General features: G+C 38.6%; 1 protein-coding gene across 1 annotated transcript in view; it reads left to right on the top strand.

The window, feature by feature from the left end:
* The window catches only part of LOC139965385 (hyalin-like), a 23,091-nt gene extending 4,462 nt beyond the window's left edge, over positions 1-18,629 (top strand). Inside the window, exons 4-19 of the mRNA XM_071967703.1 lie at positions 762-1,004; positions 1,315-1,569; positions 2,414-2,662; positions 2,981-3,241; positions 4,835-5,095; positions 5,665-5,901; positions 6,583-6,828; positions 8,914-9,153; positions 10,259-10,516; positions 11,246-11,485; positions 12,131-12,385; positions 12,937-13,185; positions 14,017-14,265; positions 14,986-15,249; positions 15,800-16,054; positions 16,565-18,629. Coding sequence (XP_071823804.1) covers positions 762-1,004; positions 1,315-1,569; positions 2,414-2,662; positions 2,981-3,241; positions 4,835-5,095; positions 5,665-5,901; positions 6,583-6,828; positions 8,914-9,153; positions 10,259-10,516; positions 11,246-11,485; positions 12,131-12,385; positions 12,937-13,185; positions 14,017-14,265; positions 14,986-15,249; positions 15,800-16,054; positions 16,565-17,064 — 4,262 coding nt within the window. The 3' untranslated portion in view covers positions 17,065-18,629. The remainder of the gene's footprint in view (positions 1-761; positions 1,005-1,314; positions 1,570-2,413; positions 2,663-2,980; positions 3,242-4,834; positions 5,096-5,664; positions 5,902-6,582; positions 6,829-8,913; positions 9,154-10,258; positions 10,517-11,245; positions 11,486-12,130; positions 12,386-12,936; positions 13,186-14,016; positions 14,266-14,985; positions 15,250-15,799; positions 16,055-16,564) is intronic.

Genomic DNA, 18,629 nt, shown 5'->3' with positions numbered 1-18,629 from the left:
TTGCAGTTAAAGTGATGCAAACAGATTTCGATCATTAACGCAAAAGGTGTGATAAAAATATTGTTGATATATATATATGGAGAGAGAGAGAGAAATATATCAGATCACGTGATTCCTATAAGCATACCTGTTTTTGCACAAGTCTGCACTAGTGTGTATGATTTGCAGCAGTTAATGACAGAGACGTATAGCATATTACTTGTATTTGTTACCGTTATATGAGTTTTGATTCACAGAACGCATGACAGCTATATAAAGGTTCCGTTTTTTGGTATTTTTGCTACAATGACGGCACCGAATGAAACAGGAACTATTACAACAATGATTTCCAAATTTTGTCATTTCTAAAAATACCATAATTGAACGATTTTTTTTTTATTTTTTCAAAACAGTATGCTAACCAACTTCAAAGGATAGAGTGTGGCCCTTAAATCTTTGAAGCCGACTTTCCCCAACCCCTCATTACCATAATTACATTTTCAAATACGTAACTAGTACTTGGAAATAACCTATAAATATTGCACCATATATATATGCATCTAGGTGCTTCATAAAATAGAATAAAAAAAATAAAATCCCTCCCCTTACAGATCCTCCTCCATGTTCCATCACCCTCACCCCCCCCCCCACTTTCACACACATGAAATCCCGTCCCTGGGTAAATATGGTTTTAGTAAAATGATATTGTAATATACCTTATGTATAATTATTATACTTTTGCGGATTTCATTTGCATAACAGTGTATACTTTGATACCACAGATGTGGACGACGAGCCGCCTGTGGTCACCTGTCCCGATGATATTATCACTAACATTACAAGTGTGTGGCACTGTGAGCAAATAATCTGGGAGGAACCAGGATCTAATAATGTGGACATTCAACTAGTCTCTAGAAGTTCATCTCCAGGGGATTGTTTTGATATTGGCACAACCCCGGTCATCTATGAGTTTCGTGATCTTGCGAGTAACACTGGATACTGTCAGTTCTCTGTTACAGTGTTAGGTAAATATATTTCAATATACAACATAGGCCTACACTATTAATCGTCGGGCGTTTTATTCCATCGTTTGGAAACAGCTCGCGAGAGGGTAAACAATGCATGGAAATGATAAAATTGGATGCATGTACTTAAATTTGTTCCTTAAATTATGTTATGATCATAATAGTAATTATTATTAAGTTTTCATTTCTAATCCATTTTCTCTAACTCAATATTTGAATTACACCCCATACGTCGACTGCATGTATGGATTTCCTGATGAGGTTAGTATTGAAAATATAATTTCCCTACCTTTGACATTCCTTCGCACAGACGTTTCTCCTCCAGAAGTGTTATACTGCCCTCCTAATACACTTCACTACACGCTTCCTCCCGGCGGCAAAGATTCAGCAAATGTGACTTGGCCCCAACCAAAAGCCAGAGATAATTCAAATAGCTTTCTAAACCAAACTATGAGAACCTATCCGCCAGGGTCTTCCTTCGCAATAGGGAGCACAAACGTGACGTATACATTTCAAGATGGTTCAGGAAACCAAGCTTTTTGTGAATTTCAAGTCATTCTTTCAGGTTTGTCACCGTGAGATTTTATCAGTTATAACACATAGAGTAATACATTACAGAAGTTTGTCGTGATGTTGTCTCTTATAAGTTAAAATGTCAGTTTGATTTGTTTTGTATTCTGAGAGGCAGTTCCTACAATAAGCCGTAGAAAACTCTGGTGAAGGGGTAGACCTCGACAGGGACGGTGGACCTGGATATAAGGGGGGAAGGGGGAGGAATGTCCCATCCCCATTTTGTAAAAAACATAATAAAGACTGAATGTGACCCTTTGTTTGTGTGTTTTTCGTGTAATTAGAAAGTGCTCTTTTGTTATCATTTGAAAAGTGTCCTTTGTTAAGACATATTTTTTAGGCATTTTAAAAGTAACTTGCGGGGAAAGAAAGATGAAAGGTGATCACCCTAAACAAAGCTTCTTTGTTCTTTTCTTACTTTGTTAATTGAAGTTTATATATATATATATATATATATATATATATATATATATATATATATATATATATATTCGAATCCCTGTGGAAGCTGGAAGTTTTTTCACTGTTTTTTCACTGTTCTTGATTTTCCAACTCATTACGATTTTCATATACATATATATATATATATACCTATATATATATATATATATATATATATATATATATATATATATATATATATATATATATATTTATATATATATATATATCAGCACATAGTCTGTCAGAATATAATGTAGCTTGCATCCATTGTAGCTTCTTATTTCAATATAGCTAGACCGTATTTAGTGGCACATGTAGGCTAGCTGGCTAATACCCTAATTATTTTAAACTGACATTTTGATTCACTTTCTCTTTTATCATCATTTTTTCCTCAGAATCTACTGACCCAAATCCAGAGCTTTATATTATTACATGTCCTGACTCCATGACCGTTGATACAACAGGCATTGGGGAGGAAATCACATGGGATGAACCAACAACCAATCAGGCCGACCTGACTTTTGAATATTCATCACATTTGCCGGGGGATATTTTTCCTATCGGTGTTACAAGGGTTACCTACCAATTCCGTGATATTAGCACCGGTAACTCTGCCACGTGTTCCTTCTTAGTTGCAGTCCAAGGTAAGAACACAACATGAAGAAGTACTCATTCCATATGCCACACATAATGAAGCCGGTAACTTCACTTTCTGCACCTGACTGTAATACATAGATTGCAATATGGTGTAACTGTGTGAAATTGATTCCCATCGAAGAGCCGTAACACTAGTACCATGTACAACATACAACTACACTGCTATACATACAACTGTACACTAGTGTACACTGAAAGTTAATTCCGTGTATTCATCCTCTCACGTGCTATACAATCCTACAAAACTAACTGTACTCGATGCCAATACCATTATTTTGTTCCTAAAATTCTCTCTTATCCATCAGATACAACCCCACCTGTCATATCGTCTTGCCCTCAAAGTGTTAACGTTGACCCTGACAGCAGTGGTATTTCCGCTCGTCTCACTTGGGTGGAACCGACCGCCACCGATAACTCGGGATCGGTACAGAGGATTGTGCGTACGTCTGCTCCGGGGGATAGTTTTAGCGCTCGCCGTAACGATGAAACCACTTACACCATCAGTTACGTCTTCAGTGATCCATCAGGGAACAGAGAAATATGTGAATTCGAATTGACTGTACTAGGTAAGAATGAAATGTTATTTGGATGATGGTGTCTTCCTTTTTTTTTTGGGGGGGGGGGTCTTACTTTCTAATTCTTCCTGTTTCGAGGGAAGGGACGGAAATGGCAAAGCTCATGATAGTTAACTTCATTTCCTAATATATTCTTTGACAAAGATGTTGTGAAATTCACGCGTGCATGTACTTAAACGTATGCGGACGTCGTATAGGTTTCTCCGGTCGGGTGTTTGCGCATGCGCATTAAGGAGAGAAGCTGGGCAATAGTCCACAGTTACCAAGCTTCACAAGGGGGTGGTGACGTGATTAACTCTCTAATTCAGGGGTGGGCAACCTACGGCCCGCGGGCCACATGCGACCCGCCAGTGATTTTTTTGTGGCCCGTGAGATGTCTCAAGAAAAAGAAAAATAATCAATCTATTTTACATCATCAGAAAAAACGAGCTATAGCTGCTTAGAATTTATCGACACTTAATGGTGCTGTCAGGTAGGCCTATTATCCCCATTAATTATCAACTGTACTGTATTGGCATTATGTCTTTGTGAATACAGATTATGTACACGCACCTATTGCTTGAAAGGTTTGAAATCAACAGCAGGTCGTTGGTTAGGTGCGGCCCAGTCAATCTTTGACTCCTTATATCTGGCCCATTCATCCAAAAAGGTCGCCCACCCCTGCTCTAATTGGATAGTATACATTCTTAAAATATCGCTGCTGGGACCTTGAATAAACTAGATGATGAGCGGACATTATTTAATCATACTGTTAAAATATATTGCACAAATGTAGACACACTGAGCAACAGAAAACCTGATAATTGACTCTGAAAGTGATTTTTTCTGGTGGCTGAAGTTCATTACTTAACAACAACAACAAATTGTAGAAAATGTTCTCAATATTTGCTCAAGACCAACATGCGCATAGCATTTTCTAGTGCGACGATATGATTTTGTTTTTAAATTTATTGATATTTTGTAAAAGAATATGTGTCACGATAACATGACAGACCGCCCACTGTCATCTATTTCCTGGAGTAATCGAAAGTTTAAGCCCGTCGAGATACTAGAGTACATTCAATCAAAACAGTTAATCTCGTCTTAGATACTCAGATTTGGTCGTCAAACTAGAATTGTGGAATGTTTTCTCTTCAATATATTAAGTGTGGCCTGACGTTTCGATCCTAGCAGGATCTTCTTCAAAGGCTAAATGACAAGTAACAGTAACAGAAGGGACAAAAACAACAGGGGAAGAGGAGAGGTGGGTTTCCTTCTTTCTTCTCTCCATCCGTTTTCTACTAATCCCCTTACATCTATATCTCTTTGTGTTCACCATGCTCATTAACCTGTCTGTATTCTGTGCGTGTTTTTGTCCCTTCTGATACTGTTACTTGTCATTTAGCCTTTGAAGAAGATCCTGCTATAGGATCGAAACGTCAGGCCAACTTACTTTTACACATTCTCTTACACAGGCTCTCTAGTAGATAAGCAGTTTGCTAACTTAACAGTTTTATTTTATTTCAATATATAAAGTCTGACATTTTCTGCCACCGGGATATCCATTTAAATCATGACATTTGCATTAAATTATTCCCCCCTTAGCTCCAGAAGAGGAGGGTACCCCACCATTAGAACCAGTACATACTTGCCCAGATACTGTCATTACTAATACACCAGCAAATAGCCAGGATGCCGCCGTCTGGTGGACTGAGCCTCGAATTGTCGACTCTGATTCTCGAGTCTCCTGGAGTCGAACCCATGCCCCTGGTTCTTACTTTCCCATTGGAACTACAGAAGTGACGTACTCTTACGAAGATGAGAACGGGATGGCACTAACTTGTTCCTTTGATGTTATAGTCAGGGGTACGTGTAGACCTTGGTTACTGTATTTCAAAAGGCTGGTTGATAAAGTACATATGACTTACTTAAGCAGACCGGTGTAAGTTTACAAGACAATTATCATTTTACAAGACTGTTGAGACAAAAACAAGTTTTGTGGATCGCTGCATAAACTCAAGACTAAGAGAATAATTCAAACATGAAACAAATTTAAATAAACTTTCTCGATTAGCGTCTTCACGGCAATATTTTTCAGGGGCAAGAAAGTTTCAGACAAGTATGAACATGGGCGTCCGTAGCGGGGTGATGGAGGAGGGCAAGAAGCAAGAAGCGAAGTACTTGCTCCCCTGGAAAACCAAAGTATAGTACAACAATAGACCCACAACTACATGTGCTTTTTCTTTAAAAAAAATAGGGTAAAACGTTCAATTATGCCTGTTAACCGGTTATGCCCTTTCAGGGTAACACGAATAACCGCTTCATCCTTTGGTCGCCGGTTAACCTGTTACAGTAAACCCAAACGTAAACATACATTGTCTCCGTTGTCGTGATTTTCTTTCACATTATATGCTTTGTATTTTTTTTCCTTTCAGACGTTGTACCACCTAAGATTAACAATTGCCCTTTGGGCTTCAACAGGACGACATCTTCTTCGTCGATTTCAAAGTTCTGGACAGACCCCACCGCTTCAGATAACTCGGGGGAGAGTCCCACAACAACTATACCATCAATTGAACCAATACCTGTCGATGGGATCAAAACCTTCACTTATGAGTTCGAAGATAGTTCCATGAACATTGCGATGTGTATTTTTGACGTTAACGTCAGAGGTAATCGGATACTTCCATGTAATAATCTCGATTTCCTGTCGTTAAAATAAGATCTTGGAAAAATTACGAAAAGTGTGGGATATATTTTCAAATGATCGAATATGGGGATCTTCTATTTGGGGGGGGGGGGTGAGGTTGATTAAGGTGGGTTTGGTTGGAGGTACTTGGTTTTGGCGAAATGTGTTCTTAACATGCAAGGAGAGGTACATTGGAAAATAGGTATTATAAGTTCCCAATTGAAAGAGTGCAATAAATTTTGTGAAATGTTAGAATAATGAAACAGCCTCGTTGCTTATCCACAGCTTCATTGTGTTTGACTTAATGTAAACTTACTTAAGTACAAACAGGAAGACTTTCCCCTTAGATAACGGATGACGCACCTCATAGAAGTATTCTGAACTCAAACTAAGGTATAGCATACAGGACACCCCATGTAAAGTGTTCGAAGTATGTTCAACTAACCCCCCTCCCAACCCACCCCACCCCACCCCCACACACACACCCATTCGACGACCACTGTGTTCAAGAGATTAGTTGGTTTAGTCTATAGTCTAAGCTGCAAAACGTGTATGAAATGAAATGGGGATCTTAGAATGTGCAATATCAGCTGCAACTTGGTTTGCACATTGATGACATCTAGACTTGGGTTTGAAACAAGATATTTTTTATTTTATTTTCCAGCTAATACCGACAATACCCCACCAACAATCGAGAGTTGCCCTGGTAACATAGAGGTGAATGCTACCGTAGACTCTGACCAGGTGGCTGCATTCTGGGATCTTCCTACTTCACTTGAGACTGATGTTACTGTGGTCAATAACTTCAACCTAGGTGACATGTTTCCCATCGGTGTTACTCGGGTTACTTACGTGTTCACAGATGTTGCGGGCAACAGTGACAACTGTGAATTTGATGTCATCGTTCTCGGTAAGAAATAACAACTTACAGTAACACCAACATATTGGATTTGTCACTTTGTGGATAATCATGGTATAGTAATGACACGGCCCATTTGCTGATATCACTGGTAATATGTGCTAATACCATTTCATATAATACTCTCATGGTAGTATGTGCACTAATACCATTTCGTACTGTACTCTCACGGCATAGTCTGTGCTAATACCATTTCATACTGTACTCTCATGGTAGTATGTGCACTAATACCATTTCGTACTGTACTCTCAGGGCATAGTCTGTGCTAATACCATTTCATACTGTACTCTCATGGTAGTATGTGCACTAATACCATTTCGTACTGTACTCTCAGGGCATAGTCTGTGCTAATACCATTTCATACTGTACTCTCATGGTAGTATGTGCACTAATACCATTTCATACTGTACTCACATGGTAGTATATGCACTAATACCATTTCATACTGTACTCTCATGGTAGTATGTGCACTAATACCATTTCATACTGTACTCTCATTGTAGTCTGTGAACTAATACCATCATATACTGTACTCCCATGGTAGTATGTGCACTAATACCATTTCATACTGTACTCTCATGGTATAGTCTGTGCTAATACTATCATATACTGTACTCTCATGGCACTACTACCATTTTATACTGTACTCTCATGGTATAGTCTGTGCTAATACCATCATATACTGTACTCTCGTATAATGTACTCTCATGGTAGTATGTGCACCAATCCCATTTCATACTGTACTCTCATGGTATAGTCTGTGCTAATACCATCATATACTGTACTCTCATGCCATGTTTCAGAGCACTCTGATTACTAACAGTATGAACAGTTCCTTACCTTCATGTAATAGAACCAGGATATTTCACTGCTAAGATACTGTAAATACTAGTGATATGACATGTAAAGTACAGCATAAGCCTATAAAAAAAAACCAACTGGGTTACATAATTAATACTACTCAAATTAGGTCACAGACATGTTATCGTATAGGAGATGAGTAAACAAAATATCTATCCAGAAAAGCCTATAATATACCAAGTTGGAAAGTAACTAGCCTCAGAGAAAACATGCAGTGTGTGCAAATAAATGTGTATACATGATTAAAACTGAGTGTGTAGAAAAGACAACCACAAGGGATATGTTACATGCATGAATGAGCCTCTAATATTATGACAGACGTGGTGATATGTTATAATTGATTACCTTGGGTATTCTGAAAAGAACAAATCATCAACGTTTTGTTTTCAGTCATTAGTTCATTAACATACAATATATATTTAAGAAACATTTCATAATACTTTGTTATTTCCTCCGATGACTATAATTACAATCCGATGACGAAGTTAATCAACAAGCCATAACTATTCAGTGGGTATTTCAATTATTTTGCGAAGATGTGGAATTATGTGGTAACGTTTATCAACTTGTTGATTTGTACCCGAGCTAATATGGCAAGAATTTCAAGTCTCTGCCAAAACACTTCCAGTCACTCCCATCATTTCTACATGTGGCGTTGGTTTTGCGGGTGAATTTCAGCGGCAAAATTGTGATAAGGTTAAAAAGTGACTTATGGCAGTTCAACAAAAGTTGAACAAAAGACTGCAGGTTGTATTCATATCGACTATCGGGTATCAAAAAAAATCTTTAAATCTTACCTGTTAATTTTTTTTTACTATTTTCATTAATAATCAAATTTATTAAATTACTATTTTAGTCTCAAAGCAGAACGGAATCTATAACATACCCAGGCCTTACGGAAGGGGTCAGAGGGGGTTACAGGCACCGGGTCTTAATTTCAATGATGGGGACCTAGAACATATAGAAGTAACCGGGGAAATAAACAACATTGGTCATCTCATTTTCATGATACACTTAATGAAAAATGAAGCGAGTAGAGAGGGAGTCCAACTGTGTGCCCTGGTGCTCACCCTGACCCTCGATACACGACAATGTCTAGTGTATAGTTATGAAAATGATAAGAACGATTTCACAGAAGTTTTAAAATAGACACGCAAGAAAACTTCCGTGTGAAGAAGAAACCGTATTTCATAATCTCATGTCTGTCCTTTCCAGATCACATACAACCGTCTGTTTCTTGCATCGATGATGTATTTTTGAATGTCAGTGCATCCAATCAGGGGTACCATATCTACTGGCAAGAGCCGCAAGCAATAGACAACTCAGGTGTCAACTCTGTGGGACGATCTCACGCACCAGGAGATGTACTTCCACCGGGAACAACAAATGTTACGTACAGTTTTACGGATCCGTCTGGCAACATAGCATTCTGCAGCTTTATTGTAACAGTCCAAGGTAGGAATGAATAATTAGCAGAGCTATAGTAGTATGCAACAAGTTAAGAGACACATTGCTAATGCTAATACCACTCGATACTGTTCTCCCCAAACCATGCATTTAAGCACTCGTACTGACAGTATGAACAGTTCTTAACCTTTATCTCTGACAGAAACATACTATTTCAAACTGATCATACTGTCAATACGGGTGCTTTGGAAACGGAACATGTAATAAGTACAGTATAAAAGATCAACACTACAGTATGAAATGTTTCTCGAAAGGTAGTGAGGGCGGTATTGAAAGGAGCTATAGAATGCATAGACTCCGCATTTGTTTGAGACCTGATTAATTCACTTTGTCTTCGGCTTTGATTTGATTTGATTTGATTTGATTTGATTTGATTTGATTTGATTTGGTTTGATTTGATTTGATTTGATTTGATTTATTTGTTTTATCACGTGAATATATACATTGTGAAAGGAAGTCTTCTAAAAAGCCTTCTAAAAAACCTAACAAACCTTCTAAAAAAGCCTTGAGTACAACGTTTTTGTATGCTGCCGTGTTGGACGAATCTAACGGTAATAGCAAATTGCCGACTTTGCAACCCGCAGTCCCCTCACATGTTTGCAAGGTCGATGAGAGTGACTCCATAGTTTTCCCTTTCGGGAAACCAAAAATGGTCACAACTGGAAGGTAATATTATTTCAACTAAATGTGTTTGACTTTTCACCATGGTGTTGGTATTATTTTTAATTCCATGCAGGTGTTTTAATATTCATTTCGATAATTTTAAAAGGCTATCCTCCCTACCACCCCCCCCCTTCTCCCCACCCTTCTGGAATCGTGTTTGTTCTTAATCTGGCAAAAAAAAGGGGGGTATATTATCAGCGCATGTGTTTCATCTGATGAAAACAATGAAGATATATCAATGAAGACAAAGACGAGTACGGTACTCAGTACTCGGCTTTTTTACAATTAACTAATAGAATCTACGAAATCACATGACAATTTCAAGGACTAACTTATAAAAGGATGACAAATGGTTCGGGCTAAAACTATTCCCAACCAAGTTGTGTAGTTTCTAATATTACATATGTTAATTTTTTTTTTGTCTTAAAAGTTTTGAATAACACGGTACCACCTGATTTCATATCGTGTCCTGCTGACATTTACAAAATCGCTGACAGTTCTAGTGGTGACGTCATGGTATCCTGGGTAGAACCAACGGCAATAGATGATTTGGAAGCCGCGAATCCAACAGTAACTACTACTCATTCTCCTGGTCGATTCCCAATTGGACGTACATTAGTTGAATATAATGCCAAAGATTCGTATGGAAACGTAGCTAATCCGTGCATGTTTTTTGTTATCGTTCAGGGTAAGTGTTTGTAAAAAGCAAATTTATCATATTTTAAAATTAGTTATAATATATTGTTGCGAGGATAACATTTGAAATTACGTACAAATATAGACATGGCCTTACACTAAACGTACATAAACTCGTGGTGTGGGCTTACATGTCGTGAACAGCTGGGATCGACCCCAAATATACTAGATATTTCAAATATGGTCACCTTAGGTCAAAATTATTAAACTGTGTTTATTACAACCTTGCAAGGAGGAAATTTTCAGTTATCATCTTGTGTGTTCCTTAAAAATTATCTGAGAACAATTTGGAGAGTAAAGACCTCAACGAGAGGTACTTTTTGAAAACTTCTAGCAAGTGTAGCGTGCTATAATTTGGGGCCTACACTGGCTACCTTTAAGGCTGTCTGGACCAAACAAAATCTTTGAATTTGTCTGGTAAGGAATCTGCCAGTCACTTGTAGGCTGGGATATACACTGTCACAATAATCACAGTATATTGCATACTTCTCAGTAAAGTATGTAATTATAGTTCATTGGTCATTAATAATCGTTGTACCTGATTCTTTGGGATGAACAATATCCTTTTGGAAAACTTTATAATTCATAAACCTGACAGACTGACATTTAGAAATAGCTGTAAATGTCCTTGCGGAAATGTGTCCATCACGACAAGCTATATGTACCTTCAGTGTAGAAGGTGTGTTTTCTAAAATATACAAATCCAACGTTCTCTTTTCAGACAATTCTTATCCAACGGTGGATAATTGTCCAGATGCAATACGTGAAATTCTACCTTATGGATCCACACGAACTTCTGTCTCTTGGGAAGAACCCTTGTTTAACGATAATGATAACACAAACGTGACAGTGTCCCATACGCCAGGGGGCGTGTTCTTCGTCGGTGTTCACACGGTGGAGTATGTCGTCGCTGACCAATCAGGAAACCGGGCTTCGTGCTCCTTTCGCGTAGAAGTTGAACGTAGGTTTCATATTTCACGACTGAATCATGACTTTTTAAAGAGGTTGCTCGATACTTCAAGGTTGTGTGAATTGTGAGAAGACTCATACCTATCCCTTTAATTTAACTCCCTCATCCGATGCATGGTAATAACGCAGATCGTTGCCGAATAAATATATAATTTAATGGTTGGTGCATAGAACTCGTAGCCGTTCTATATATATACAGGTAAATCATTTGATATTTTCCGTGTAATAACCTGTTAAATACGTTGTGTCGATGTGGTGGGAGGACGTGATACTAATACGTTTCGATCGTCATTCCATTTTTGTGGTTTGAAACACTTACCGGAGGATAACTAAGGATCTTTTTTCCCCACACATCCCCACAAAAACATTTTCCCATATGCGCATTAATCTTTTAAAGCCTTCTGGCGGGCACTGAAAAAGTACCCGGTGACTGCATATTGCCTACCTGTGCTTGGGCGCACCCCCAGTGGCACTCGGTTAGGCTCTATGTAGGATCCAATTCTCCCCCACCCCATCCCCCAACCCCCCCCCCCCCAACCTCTTCATTCTCCTGCACCACTTTGAAAAGCAATCGATGCCTATAGTATGCTTACTTCTTAATGGAACTCTTATCACCCTCGTGCCCTTCCTTTCACAGCTGTCATCGACACTGAACCACCAACTGTAACTGGTTGCCCAGGGGAACCAATGCGTTTGAATGCCCCCGCAACAAGTGATATGGTAGTTGTCAGTTGGCCTAGTGTAATGGCTACTGATGCTCTGACAACCATAACTTTGATGGAGTCTCATCAATCCGGGTCGGAGTTCAAGATTGGGCAACACGAGGTAGCTCTTCGGTTTATTGACCAACCAGGGAATATTCAAGATTGCAATTTTACTGTCATTATATCTGGTAAGCTTTCTTTTGTTTTACTTATACGTCATAATTTCTCCTTGAGAGCAATGGGAGGACATCACCCAGTCACTATAGTTGATGGTTAAAGTCTATACATGGAATTTAATGTACACACGTTTTTCCCACCAGTATATATATATTATGCTTCATTTTTTACACCTATTTCTCATTTGATGGTTACATTTACACCGTCTGCACATTCTTACCTGCCAGCTATGGAACGCGAAAGGGCAAACTTATTTCGTTGATGTCTAAACTTCCGTTGTCTAAACTTACGTCGTTGTCTAAACTTACGTTAAACTTAGCAACGAAATAAGTTTCCCCCTTTTCGCGTTCCATAGCCAGTATCCTCAATTGGAAGACCCAAAACTTGTTCATTTGTTACCCTTTTCTGATCTTTTTTTTTCAACTTCAAAATTCAACAGTTTTGCTTTGAAGTTATATTAGAGGCAAACAGTATATGTTTATAGACATCATCAAATATTTTAATTTACTACTTCACTTGACATAAGGTTACAGGTTTCATGAATGTAAAATTACCTTCACAGATATAACCCCTCCTAGCATTGAGAACTGCCCCAATGAAGTTGTTGAAATTATTAACAGTGGTGCTATGTCTGCCCCAGTAAATTGGACTATACCTGTAGTTACCGACAACAGTGGATCTTTCTCTCTGGTGGCTAACGATATGCCCTCACCTGGTGACGATTTCCCAGTGGGTCAGACAGTCGTGGTCCATACCTATACCGATGACGCCAATAATACAGCAGACTGTATCATCAATGTTACCCTTATAGGTTTGTCTTTATTCTTCTAATACTGTCTAATAGACATTACCCCACCCCTTATGTTAAGGAGGGCGTTGTGGTCAAGTGGTTAAGGCAGTGGATTGGTGAGCTAAGGATAGCAGGTTCGAGCCCTGGCCAGATCTTTGCGTTGTGTCCTTGGGCAAGGCACTTTATCTCCATTGCCTCTCTTCACCCAGGTGTAAATATAGTTGCGTGCGCCGGTTTGTGGCTGCACCCTATGGGAAGTCCCCCGGGACACGTGGCTGTGGTGCACTGTGGTGCCCCGGAAGAGATTGATTGAATTGCGCACACTTTGGTGGGTAGGTGTGACAAGTTACCAATGACCAAGGCTAAGTTCTCAAAGCGCTACAATCTCGATGTAGCAGCGCTATATAAGTGTCTAATATGTATGTTATGTTGCATGTTCACAATATTTATAAACACGCGGATCCGTGCGAAGAAGCAAATGTATCAGGCTTCATGAATAAAGCAAAAACAAATTGTAATTGATGGCATCTCAGACCTACCAACGTACGCGTGATCCGAACCTATATATATTGCATAATCGAGAATTTAGCCAGTCAAAATAGCTTACATTCAATCGACCATATTTTTTCTAAGGGAGAAGATATTGACATAGGATGTTTATGTAACTAATGATGTGCGGGAATATATTGTTCTTTCACATAAGTGTTACAATGCCTGCTTCGCACTGGAACATTCCCTATAAATGTCTGGTCCAATTATGATATGGTTAGCTATTATTAATTATTACAAAACTTTTGTAAATGATTTATGTCTATTGCTAATTTATTATATTATACCTCCTTGGTTATACAGATGATAGTCCACTGCCAAATGTAAGATACTGCCCTCGGATTGGTATCATTAAGAGCGTCCCACCAAATACAACGGAGGCAGAGGTACGTTGGAGAACTCCCGTTGGCATCGACAAGGAGACAAACATAACCATGAGCATGACACATCGTTCGGGTGATCTGTTTCCTCTAGGCATTCACAAGGTTGTTTACACCTTTCAGGATTTTAGTGGTAACAAAGCTGAATGTATTTTCAACGTTACTGTAACAGGTATGTCATTTTTTTCTGTCCGTGAATAAAGAGCTATGCATACACTATCATCCATCTATTAAATATGTTTCCTTTATTAATTCTTACTACCTCCTATAAGCAAATGACTTTGTCAAGCAGTTCCATACATATTTCTGTTTCTCCTTAGTTAAGTACGTAACTGTCATATATTTTGAATAGAACATGTATTTCTATTGTTGCAAATTCGTGTGACAAATTTGTGCTGAGGGACCTTTGTGAAATGAGTTAATATTAACTTGATGATACTTTCAAACTTGAGAAACATGAGGAATTCACTTTGGGTAAGGTTTGATATTATCAAGTTTACTTTTATTTCATAGACGAAATGAAAGTTGTGGCAAGTTATCTAAATGTAGTCTTTATCTAAGTGCCATTTTATCCCTTTTAAAATGAGTCTATGAACAGAATTTGTCTAACTACCTTTACCCACAGTTTCCGCGTTTCGTGTCCACGCTCTATAGCTTAGGGTGACATTTCTTTGTTAGGGTGACATTTCTTTGAAACAAAAAAGCTTACATTTACCGGCAGAAAAGCGAATTTCTCTCAATCACTGTAAGGGTAAAATGACTTATAATGATTCTAGTTTATTCTGGAACATTTAGCAAGTATCGAATACTTTGAAAGCTATCACAATGTTGAGCTTGAAAAAGGTTGGAACATATTATAGTTACTCTCTTTTAACGGAAACATTTCTTTCAGACGAATTTCTTGGACCCACGACACCGCGAATGCCTGTGACTGAATGTCCTGAAAATATTTCAGTTGCCAGCCATCCTAATGGGACCTGTACCAGTGTGGAATGGGAAGAGCCAATGAATAATTCAGAAGTTATAGTTCTACACAACCAAACACACTTCCCTGGAGATATTTTCTGTTTCAACCAACCAGCTCAAGTCACGTATTCCTTTTACGATTTCGTTTATGAAGAATTCTTCGAGTGCTCATTCCGGGTTGTCGTGTTAGGTACGGTGACCAGTGCCGGCCTTTGGGCGGCGATATTGACAGTTTTTAGCTTGACCATCATTCTTCAGTCATTATAATGTAGATAGGGTGAAAATATTTTGACATATTTTGACATACCTCACGTGCGGCGCATGATAATTACAATTCAGAGTAGCGAATTACTATATTATTTCGATTTCACTTGGTGTTGCCTTATTTCAAGGTAACTTTGGTCGATCATTGTTGTTAATTGTTATAGCTTTAAGTTATATTAATATGTATATTATTAGAAAGTTGATAGGCCAGTTGGGACGACTGTCTAATGCCGATACTACTCTATACTGTCCTCCAAAGTCATTCTACAAAGCATCCGTACTAATAGTACGAACAGTCCCTATTCATACTGTTCACACTGTCAGTACGAGTGCTTTGAAGCAGGATGAAAGTACAGTACGCACAAAAACTTGTCCAAGCTGTGAGTGAAGTCACAATCGCTTGTCATCTCTGAATTATCATTGTTAGTGTAAAATGTTCTTCTTGTGGATGATTGCTCTTTTTTTTTACGTTCCAGATGAGACTCCACCCGAGATATTCGATTGCCCTGAAGATGTTGTAAAGACGAAAGACCGCAATGATGATGACTTCAGAGTCACATGGACACGTCCCATGGCACTAGATAATTCAGGGGAAAACGATCTTCTTCAGAACGAGAACCGACCACCGGGATCTGTATTTGATACTGGTTCAACTGTAGTCACCTATACCTTCAGAGATAGCAGTGGAAATGATGCTGTCTGTCGGTTTACAGTTATCGTCAGTGACGGAAGTAAGTCTATATACATAACGAAACTGTTTTAAGGTCATAAATGTGTTTTATGTCTCTCTATACTTTACTCTAGTTTTCTCCTGCATTTATTTTTAAGTGATTTTCGACAGAGGCCGGTCCACGGCGGTAGTCCTTTTGCGACAGTGATCAACTAAGTATATTGTTTTAAAAGATCAAATTCATATAGTCCAAGTTTCAGTTCCATGCATCCATTCTGAGGGGTGAGGTCTGGTGGGTCGGTAGTCCTCTTTGCGACAGAGATCGACTAAGTTATTTTTTAAAAGATCAAATCCATAAAGTCCAAGTTTCAGTTACATGCATCCATTCTGAGGGGTGGGGTCTGGAAGGGTCGTGGCCCAGTCCTCGCAGAAAGATTCTGAGTCGAAGGCTGAAACGTTTTCGAGCCGGCAAGTTAAATGACGGCGTTTTCGAATGAATTAGTTCTACCATATTTCTTTCCCGCACACCGACCATGCATGAACTTTTTGCTTCATTTCCACTTTCTTACAGCGCTTATCCTTGGGTTGACGATGACCGAAGTGATCGCTATTTCTGCCGGTTCAGTGGTTGGTATTCTACTCGTTATCGTGTTTTGTTGCTGTTGCTGTATTTGCTGCTGCTGTTGCAAAGATGACGAAGAGGAGGAGGAGGAGGAGAATGGTCATGTAGGCAGTGCTGGGAATGTTGATCAGAACTCAGAAACGGAGAGCCAAACGTATGACAATAATGCAATCGATCCACACCAGTATTGGGTTCTACCATCCTCCGTCCGTAGGGTCCAGAGACGGGTCTCTCGGAGGGTGACAAGATCTTTTAGGGACTTCAGAACCAGATATTATGGTGGCACATCCGATGAGGAGAACCGTACTAGTCAAAGAGGAAGAAGCAACGAAATGGTGCATTTGGGAATGCGTGACGCAGTAAATCTCGACGATAAGAACATAGCTGGTCCGAATACTCTGGAAAGACAGCGCATAGCTATTGACAGCGATGAAGACTTTGAGCTTTGAAGAGAATAGCAATCGATCGATATTAATAAAGAAGAAAATGACCTTGATTTGAGGGAATATACTGTAAGATTAGACTTCGCCTCTCTCTCTTATCTGTCTCCAACTCAGCAACTGAACCTTCCTAATCTACCCGCATCTACTGTACCTAGACTATTATACTTTTGGATCCCGCATGGCGGTTCACGTTGAAAGCACTGTAAGATATTCCACAAGATCAAACAGTGAGGTACATATACACAAACCAAGAATTGTGGATTTCATGTATTCGTATATATAAAATAATTTATTGAAAACACCTTTATGGGACTGTTCAGCATACGGGTATGTTGTGGTTGTTGCTGCTCGTGTTGTTTTCCTACATTAGAGATGATTTCTGAAGCCGTAAAAAAGATTTTTTTTATTTTTTTTTATTTCTGATGATTTAGATAATTATAAACATGTGTTAAAGAATTACGTTGGGAAATTCATTTTACCCAACACTGCTTTACGTATATACATCCAACCAAATTTGGGTAAAGTTTACTCTCAAAACAAAATTAAGTCAAATGCGGACAAATTTAAGCAGTTTATCATTTGTTTTTGTAGCATTTTGTTCTTAATGTGTATTTTATTTTTTGTTTCATTTCCGATGATTTAGATGAAACCAGTATGTCTAAATATATAAATCTAAGCAGTGCGTTTAGCAATCCAATCATTGCTCTTGCAACAATTCAATCGTATACATGAAGTGTTAATGTATCACGTACATCATGTATACTAAAGAAAACCAGTCTGTGATATCATATAACATAATGATAAGAGTTGAACTATGAAGACAACTGCAGTCAGTACAGCTTTGGTATTAATGTTATGATATTTCTCAAAATACCAACCGAATTGGGCACACTCGTCATAGAAGCTTGCAACACGTTTTCAACAGAAATATTACTGGGGCTCTGATTACCCTAGTCAAAACTGTTTGCTAGCTACAACCTTATAGCAGAACAATTATTGTGGAAGCATCACAAAAGGAGCATTGTTATGGGATGGGAAGGTGAGAGGACCTTGGTGAGAAACTATCTGTGATAGTCCATATAGTCTGGACTCAGACTTGGACTTCGGTGGTACACTGGGAATTGCCTTGTCTCGCAATCGACCTCCTGTGGAATCGGATTCGTTTTGAAATGGGACTAGTTGGACTAATCAGCCTTCCGACACGGATCTATTGGACTTAGGTTCAGTTCTGGACCTAACATACAACCCCTACGACGTTATAGCACATTATGGATAAGCAAACATATACAGGAGTCCATTTGTAGAGTTCGATAACATTCTTATAATTCTTACATGGTGAAAGTATTAAGTAATCGCTCCGTGCTATGTGACGTTATCATATACGAAGAATTCACCAACTGTGATGCGGGATTCCTTCAAATGTTGTGCGTTGTTCAACTTGCTTGCTTTTGCCAATAGTTTTGGAGAATAGGCCTAATAGTAATTCGTAATATATTTTATCAAAATTTCAACTTATTTTTTATGCGTTGTAACATTTTCTTTAACAGATATTAATAAAAAAATTAATAAAA

The sequence above is a fragment of the Apostichopus japonicus genome, chromosome 3 (assembly GCF_037975245.1).
Source record: "Apostichopus japonicus isolate 1M-3 chromosome 3, ASM3797524v1, whole genome shotgun sequence".
Lineage (NCBI taxonomy): Eukaryota > Metazoa > Echinodermata > Holothuroidea > Aspidochirotida > Stichopodidae > Apostichopus > Apostichopus japonicus.
This window is presented reverse-complemented; position numbering and strand designations above follow the sequence as displayed.